This window comes from Centroberyx gerrardi, chromosome 2, assembly GCF_048128805.1.
Source record: "Centroberyx gerrardi isolate f3 chromosome 2, fCenGer3.hap1.cur.20231027, whole genome shotgun sequence".
Classification (NCBI taxonomy): Eukaryota; Metazoa; Chordata; class Actinopteri; order Beryciformes; family Berycidae; genus Centroberyx; species Centroberyx gerrardi.
In genome coordinates, this window is record NC_135998.1 from 35,065,702 (window position 1) to 35,074,703 (window position 9,002).

Consider the following 9,002-nt stretch of genomic DNA (forward strand, 5'->3'; position numbering starts at 1 on the left):
GACAATTATGGTTAAAAAATGAAAATCGTCTATTCGGCAGAAATCCCAGATCCAGATCACCACCAAAATCGAATCGACTGATCTTTGGTACATACATTTTCAGCCAAATCAGTTTGTTACTTTTCTGAGATATCTTGCTAACAAACAGACAGACAGACAGACAGGCCTTCTTCCAACTTCATTGGCGGAGGAAACAAACTAGAAGGCACAGTGCAAACCTCCATCAATGCTGAACAATTCTCCAAATTGCTGTTACACCCAAACACATCACTCCCATCACTTCAACTTTAAATTAAACTGATTTCTTCACCCTGAAAACAAACCCTTAGGATTTGGAATCAAGTCTCTATCTCTGTTAGTTTCAGAGTTATGGCTAAAAACGATAACCCTCTAATGGCTGTTCAATTCCCTAGAGCAAGGCACTGACACTGCCAGGGTTAGGGGTTCAATTCCCTAGAGCAAGGCACTGACACTGCCAGGGTTAGGGGTTCAATTCTCTAGAGCAAGGCACTAACACTGCCGGGGTTAGGGGTTCAATTCCCTAGAGCAAGACACTAACACTGCCGGGGTTAGGGGTTCAATTCCCTAGAGCAAGGCACTAACACTGTCAGGGTTAGGGGTTCAATTCCCTAGAGCAAGACACTAACACTGCCAGGGTTAGGGGTTCAATTCTCTAGAGCAAGGCACTAACACTGTCAGGGTTAGGGGTTCAATTCCCTAGAGCAAGACACTAACACTGCCAGGGTTAGGGGTTCAATTCCCTACAGCAAGGCACTAACACTGCCAGGGTTAGGGGTTCAATTCTCTAGAGCAAGGTACTAACACTGTCAGGGTTAGGGGTTCAATTCTCTAGAGCAAGGCACCAACACTGTCAGGGTTAGGGGTTCAATTCTCTAGAGCAAGGCACTAACACTGCCAGGGTTAGGGGTTCAATTCTCTAGAGCAAGGCACTAACACTGTCAGGGTTAGGGGTTCAATTCTCTAGAGCAAGGCACTAACACTGTCGGGGTTAGGGGTTCAATTCTCTAGAGCAAGGCACTAACACTGCCGGGGTTAGGGGTTCAATTCTCTAGAGCGAGGCACTAACACTGCCGGGGTTAGGGGTTCAATTCTCTAGAGCAAGGCACTAACACTGCCGGGGTTAGGGGTTCAATTCTCTAGAGCGAGGCACTAACGCTGCCAGGGTTAGGGGTTCAATTCCCTAGAGCAAGGCACTAACACTGTCAGGGTTAGGGGTTCAATTCTCTAGAGCAAGGCACTAACACTGTCGGGGTTAGGGGTTCAATTCTCTAGAGCAAGGCACTAACACTGCCGGGGTTAGGGGTTCAATTCTCTAGAGCGAGGCACTAACACTGTCGGGGTTAGGGGTTCAATTCTCTAGAGCAAGGCACTAACACTGCCGGGGTTAGGGGTTCAATTCTCTAGAGCGAGGCACTAACGCTGCCAGGGTTAGGGGTTCAATTCCCTAGAGCAAGGCACTAACACTGCCAGGGTTAGGGGTTCAATTCCCTAGAGCAAGGCACTAACACTGCCAGGGTTAGGGGTTCAATTCCCACTGGAGCCACCAGTGCCAAAACTGTATATAAACATGGTACTGCGATGTATTGTTATTGTTGTCATGAACTAATATTCTCACTGTGAGTCCATGCTGTACCCACGCGGAGTGTTTATTAATGACATTCCTGCCCTCCGCCCTGAATAAAGATAAAGTCCTTCCCTCCCTCTCCAGCTCTCTTATCGCAGCGCGGTGCAGAGTTCAGCAGAGCAGGCCGACGCGTTCAGATTTATTGTGAACTATGAAATACAGTATTTCACCACCGTGACGAATGGGTGTTTAATAGTCAGCTGGTTGTGAAATAGCTTTAGTTTGATCCTGAGCAGATTTTCTGTTTCTGTTTCGGTCCGGTTTGCCAAAGCGGTGGGATGCAATTAATATCAGAGACATACAGCAGGCTCGACGATTCCCATTCAGAACAATATAAACAAGTCTATAGATCTAGTTATCTAGTTATAGATGTCATGTCAAAACTAAAACAAGAGAGCTACTACAAGTAAGGATAATAACACAAAAATCACCATAAATCTCTATAATATTCCTATAGGGACTTATAGTGTGTTGTAATGATTTCCTAGTGACCTTTTTGCACTTTATGGCATTTTTTATCTCCTATAATATTCGTATATGGGCTTCTAGTGTGTTTGCGGTACCCAATAATGTTTTTATGATAACCTTTATTGAACTTTATAGCATTTCTATCTCCTATAGTATTCCTATAATATTCCCATAGGGACCTACAGTGTGTCTGTGCTACTCAGTAATGAGTCAAGTGACTTTATCTTTTTTATCTCGTGTAATATTGCTGTGATATTGGACTTGTAGTGTGTTTGTGATGCTCTATTGTGAGATTACAGTGGCTTTATCGCACTTTATGTTGTTTTTTTTAATCTTCTATGATATTACTGCAGGAGTTTGTGTGAATTCATTGTATTTCCTGCAGCAGCTGCATGATTATTTAAAAGTTTTGTTGTGATATCTGCAGTAGTGTCCCTCTAAAAGTATTATATAGATTGCTATAGAATGCTATTTTTCGCATTTTTCAACTCGGCTCAGTTCAACTCCAACTCCAACATCATGTGTGTTATGAATACTGAAGTTACTGAAAGCAGCACAATATTGACATTGAAACCGGGCCCGCATTCACTGACAACCACCGACAACAAAAAAAAAAACCAGAGGAAAAGTTTGGCGACGCAGAAAGTCAAGTTCAAATGAAACCCGAGAGGAAACTACAGTTCAGAAAGCACTCTGTAGTTAAATATCTGAGCTCTTACCTGTTGAAAGTCCTCAGCTGCCTCCCCGCTGGTCTCCTCAGTACTGAAGCGGACTGGCAGACTGGTGTTCCTGCTGACAGGAGTTTGCCTTGTGGGTGGATCCAGGTGCACCTGCCGCGGAACAGACCTGTGCGTAAAAAAAAAGGGGCGCAGGCGCTTCACTGACGCACGCGAAATAGTTGTCGCTCTACCTGGCCGCCTGTCTCTGCATATTAAACAGTGGGTGGAGGGAAGGAAATGTGACGTGAACTTGAAATCATCCTCGTAAAAAAAAAGGAAATAGAAAAAAAGAAATATTCCAACGTCATGCAGTTAAATTCCTTGGCGGCAATCCATGGAGAAAGTTTCAAGAAGCAGATTGTGCCATGCTGAGGCCTCTCTCTCTCTCTCTCTCTCTCTCTCTCTCTCTCTCTCTCTCTCTCTCTCTCTCACACACACCAAAATCGGGTGCCTATATTCCCTCTCACCATGTTTGGAAATCTCATGCACCAGTCTCACAAAAATGCAACTATTCCGGGAATGTTTGTCTTCCCTTGAGGCATTTTGGTTTCCTCGTTTGGCCCTGAACTCCTCCTGACTGTCAGTGTTGGGTCTTTTAGTCAATAAACCTGCAGGTTAATCCGGAAAAGAAGGAAGCTCTTTTCCCTAAATCAACCATGATGGAAACTGCAGGACTGCATGTTGACAGCAAGCTCATACTGATGAAGGTTCATAGTGAGTGAGAGTTGTGAGAGACAGACAGTGGAGAAAGGAAAAGTGTTTAAATTCGAATCAGTGTGTGTCTGTCTATCTATCTATCTATCTGTCTGTCTGTCTGTCTGTCTAACATATTATTTCTCTTACAGAATCAGATGTTTTATCATAACGTCTGTCATATTGTAAGATGTTTTTATCCAGTGTGCCTTCGGCTGGGGACACACCAGCAGACTTTTGCAATCCTAACTGGTTTCGAAAACCTGTTGCATCACACACACATTACAGCAGATTTCACAGGATGGAGGATCACACCCTGAACCAGACAACTGAGATTACAGGGACTCACATGGTCCAACATGCATTAATTACTTTACAGTAATATGCACATTGATGCAACATGTGACCTGTACTCACATGCACTGAGAAAACAACAAAGAAAAAACACAAAAAGAGAACTGGGTGAAGTCGTGACTGCAGAGACACGGTCAACATTTTCTGAGGTGAGTTTCACAAAGTTTTTAATTTCAATACACGTTTTACTCAGTTTTTGTAACTTTTTAACACTTCCACCTCACCTGACTGTAAACTGGGCTCTCATTGGCTGTTTGCTGCTGTGTGTTTTCTGATCTCTACATGGTCTTGTTCGGGATCCTGCAGATGTAAATATCCAACATGGCGGCTCAGATCAGTCCAGGAAATCTTTTCCGACAAGCCTCCGATCGTCAGGATGAATAAATCTGGTGTGGATCGTCCCGGTAATCCTCCAGCGTGTCTTCAGCCTTACAGCAGTGGTGCTCAACGTGGGGTCCGAGGACCACCAGGGGGTCCCCAGCAAACTGATGAATTGTTAAACTTCAGCATTATTTCATTTACAAGAAGTTAACACAATTAGAGAATGTAGAAGAATGACTGTTTTGATCATAGTTTCTCTGTTATCTCTCTACCTACAATACAGACAGTCATGGGATTCTGGACAAAATCATATCGAACAGTAAAAATATTCTCAGATTTGGGTCTGAGAGACAAAATCTCATCAAATGGGGGTCCGTGGCTCTAATGTGGACTAAATTAGGGGTCCTTGATATGAAAAAGGTTGAGAATCACAGCCTTACAGCACCATGCGTGTTCACATCCAGTACCAGAGGCCCCAGAGGGAATCGAACCCCGAACCCCGGTAGTGTTAGTGCCTTGCTCTATCCATCAGGCTAAACAGGGAATCCGGCACATCAGCAGGTCGTTCTTCCACACCAGCAGAGCTTTGCTGAACAAAAACTGCAGCAGCATTATTGAGTCCCTGAATGTGTGAACACTGCACCGTCTGGTCTGCTGTGTTAAAGCAATATTCCTCTTAGTTTGTAACATGGGGGTTATTCGGCACTTGACCGCCATGAAAAGCAGAATATAAACTACTCACTAATCGGATGCAGCTGGACGAGTTTGTAGTTTTGTGAGATATTTCATGCAATTCTAAAAGGATGAGAGGCCAGAGTTCTAACTAGAAAAACTAAACTAGATTATTTTAATTGGGGGGGAAAAACATGACAAAATAATGTAAAGGCAGTTTACTCTTCTCTTCTCGGCTGACAGATAGATAGATTGCATTTTATTGATGGGAAAATTTGGGACCGTTCACTGTGAACAGCTCCACAGGTGTCCAGTTTGTATTGCGATGCTTACGGACACAATTTCTACTCTGTGATGGATTTAAAATGTACAATGCTTCAGTCAAAACATTGTTAAGTAGAAGTACAATTACTAAAAATATTAGGCCTACTAAAAAAAGGACAATTACACAATAAAGCTTCTCAATTAGAGTAATTGTAATTAGTTACTTCCACCCAATCAACCAGCATTTTTCCAATCAGAAGTCGACTCCTTCCACCTTCATTCCTCCTCATCACTTACACTGCAGATCAAAGGTGAACTTCACAGTGACACCTAATCAATAGGTATGATTAGGAGAAGTAGGAGTAGGAGAAGGCGATATGACCAAAGTGCTGCCTTTGGGTATAATAGTAGTTTGTGCTCTTCACATAGTACTGAGGAGGTATAATATAGGTGTGTAGGTTCCACAATATGAATGATAGAATGGGAAAATGGCAGCAACACTATTCCAAAATAAGGCAAATGTCCAAACTGCGGCTTACTGATGCTAAGATCTTTATTTACTAATTGTGCTCCAGGGAAAAAAAGTACAACAGAACAAAAGGCAAGGTTAAGAGAAAAGAGTTTTTTTTTTTTTCATTTCAACAAAATATTGCCTATAAATACTGTAGATTTCCACGGTTAAGAGAAAAAACTCTTTTCTCTCAACTTTACCTTTTATTCTCATATAGTTTATTTTTTGTACTTTGTTGCGTACAGTAAATGAGAAGAACCTGCTCACTGTTCCAAAACAAAGAAAATGTCCAAACTGAAGCTTAATGAAGCAGAAATATTTATTTACAAATTGTCCTTCAGTGCAAAAAGTACAAAAGAACAAAAGGCGAGGTTAAAGTCGAGATGAAACGGCATTTCGAGAGTATCTAACTTCCGTATCGTGACGTATTTCCGAGTGAAACAGGAAAGGCAGGCGGGACGTAACGTTGGGAGGAATTTGATTTGAACGTTGAAAAGTGGGCGTGTCCTAACACCCGAAGACACACCGAAGCACCGTGCTGCTGCTAGCTAGCTAACTAATGAATCTTAGCTCTGTGCGCTAAAAGTTGAAGATTGATTGATGGGTGGATGTCATGATATTATTGGTTGAAATTGGTTGAGTCCTGCTTACGTAAGCACACGGCATATTTTGTTTTACAGGAAGAAAACATGATTGAATTTCAATATAAGAATACAAAGAAATTGATTTTTTGTATTTTTTTTTTGGCATATATTGTTAAATAGGTGCACAGTATGACCGGGGATGTGATCTAAAAGGGTTAAAAAGGCATTTTTCATTTCATCTCGACTTTAAGAGAAAAGAGGGGTTTTTTTTCTTTTCATTTCAACAAAATATTGCCTATAATTACTGTAGATTTCCACCACTTTGAGACTCAGTGTGCAGCTGAAGTGAGTGAAGGGCTGCAGCTGAAGAGAGGACACAGAGCCGTTGTTAGCTGAACAACAGCCAGCGGTTGCTATAGGTGTTAAAGTGCAGAGCGGAGCTGTGTTGGGCAACACCGGCACCACACCTCACATTCCTCACTGCTGTAGCTGGGGAACACGCCTATAGCAGGTTAGTATGGTCACACACACACACACACACACACACACACACACACACAGCACTGACTAATATCTTAAAATTTGTGGTGTTTCCTCTCGTTTTTTTTTATCTTAATGTATTTTGTTGGTCAGTAACACACTGTGTGATGATCCTGCTTGTTAAAAGACTTTTCTGAATACATTTGACTCAACTTAAGTAAATGTAACTCTATCTGAGGCCATAAAGCTCTGCTGAACTGTAGTGTCTTGTGTTGTGTCTCTTCCTCCATGATAAAACCCCCAAATCAGTGATTCTGTGATCTCTAGCACATAAAGGAACGCCGACAAAGCAGATTCTGATAATATATTAAAAAAAATAGTAATGCTGCTTAAATGTTTTTAGTGAATCGCTTATGTTTATTAAACCTTTCAGTTTGAACAAGTGTAACACTGAAATTCTTCCAACTGGATTTCGGTATCATTTAGTTTTATGTGTAGTTAGAGAGAGAAACAGCAGTAACGTTAGCAAAAGTGAATCAAGAATTATTCCAGTCGAGAAAAAGTGAGTTGCACATCTTGTTCCCGCATTGCATTCTGGTCTCTCTCCTGCTCCTGTGGGTGGAGAAACTGGTCTTTCTCCTCTTCTACGATGGATTTCTCCCTGTATGATTGTTGAACGTCTCTCGGTGCAAAATGGCGGCTCTAGAAAGAAGCCCTCGCTCTTTGATTCTGAGGGACTGACACCAAAACCTGACGTTTACCGCTGATGTTTTACATCCTGAAACATTTTCTCATATCAAACTCCACTGTAGCTGCTGGAAACATCCGGACGCCATGTTGTCTACGATCGGCCAGTTATCCACGAAGAAGAGAAATACAACAAACTAGTACTAAGTGGAGCCAGAAAATATCACAAATAGCTGTTTTTGAGTGGTAAAGTGATTTAGGATGTATTTTTCCTTTTAGAAAGTCTTAGGTGGCTTTCACACCAGCATCGTTTGGTCCGGACTTTAGGATCTTTTTGCTAAATTCGGATCATTTTGACTGGTGTGAACTCGCCATGCGGACTCGGGTGCGGACCAAAATCTTGCAAAAGGTTCACCAAAAATCGCCGGTCTCGGTCCTCTTCCATCCGGACCGTGGTGCGGATCATTTTGGTGTGAAAGCAACTTTGATAAAGTCCGAACCAAAGAAAGGAAATGACGCTATTACTTGCTCTTTCACAACGGGTTGTTTGGGTTGTTTATAGCCAGCAAAGAGGAAAGGGTTTCAGATTCTAGCTTGTACCGACTGTGGAGTCAGTAACAATATTCTTTTCTTCTTTCCAGGACGGAGAAGCTGTTTTTCTTCGGTGCAACACGGCACACCCGCCGCCGAACGTACACTCACCTAATGCACACTGTCTTGTCGATATTTTCCCCAAGTTATTTGACCCGTCATTATATATATTTTATGCTTTGAAATCTCACTAGCTAGAGAGAAACCTACCGGTTGCCCCAGACAGAGGAAGTACGTGTGACGCATCGCAGAGGATTACAAAATAAAAGTCCCCTCTGGGGGCAGCGTTGCCTTGTGGTCAGAGAGAGACTCTTGTAACTGAAAGGTCAGAGGTTTGATGCCCACAACTGGTTCAGATCCATGCTGGCTGCGACAGTTTAGTCGGGGAAAGAGAATGCGTGACACCGACCCCACATCCACACCCCCACACCCACACCCAGTAGCGGCTGCAGATAATTGTGGCTGGGGGAGCTAAGGAGGAGCTTAATTATTAACAGCAGGTGCTAACTTTTTTCTAAATAATATAAAAAATAATAATAACAATACAATAGACTAGGGTGTAAATTAGGCTATACTGCTACACAAGGAGGGCCACTGTTTTTCCATTGGGAGCCAAATCCCCAACCCAACATTATATGCATGTGTGTGCTTCAATGAGTGCTATGCACACAATTTTAGACGGCAAATCAAGTGTTTATATAGTCAGAAGTTACACAAAAGATTTAAACATGTGCTATATCAGACAAATTAATCACTGTATTAGTCATGTAAACAAACAGTGCCACATACGCAGGCACATCCATTCATCGTACAGTATGTGCTATAGTAAAAAGCAATAGAACCATTCATATAGACAGCGCTACATAACAACCAGTTTTGCTACACAACAACCAGCCTATACAGACACACACCACTCACAGGACTGTGCAGTGGACTGTGCTGGACAGCGAGGGCGGAGCAACTAAATCGAGCTCTGACTCGACTCAAGGTCAATGGTCTAAAAGCAAGCAACT

The 9,002-nt window shown here is 42.5% G+C and overlaps 1 protein-coding gene across 1 annotated transcript in view; it reads right to left on the bottom strand.

The window, feature by feature from the left end:
- The window catches only part of LOC139909854 (uncharacterized), a 75,747-nt gene extending 67,883 nt beyond the window's left edge, over positions 1-7,864 (bottom strand). The window contains exons 1-3 of the mRNA XM_078286255.1: positions 7,814-7,864; positions 3,943-3,947; positions 2,833-2,959 (exon numbers count right to left, since the gene is read on the bottom strand). Coding sequence (XP_078142381.1) covers positions 2,833-2,959; positions 3,943-3,947; positions 7,814-7,864 — 183 coding nt within the window. The remainder of the gene's footprint in view (positions 1-2,832; positions 2,960-3,942; positions 3,948-7,813) is intronic.
- Positions 7,865-9,002: the final 1,138 nt, after the last annotated feature.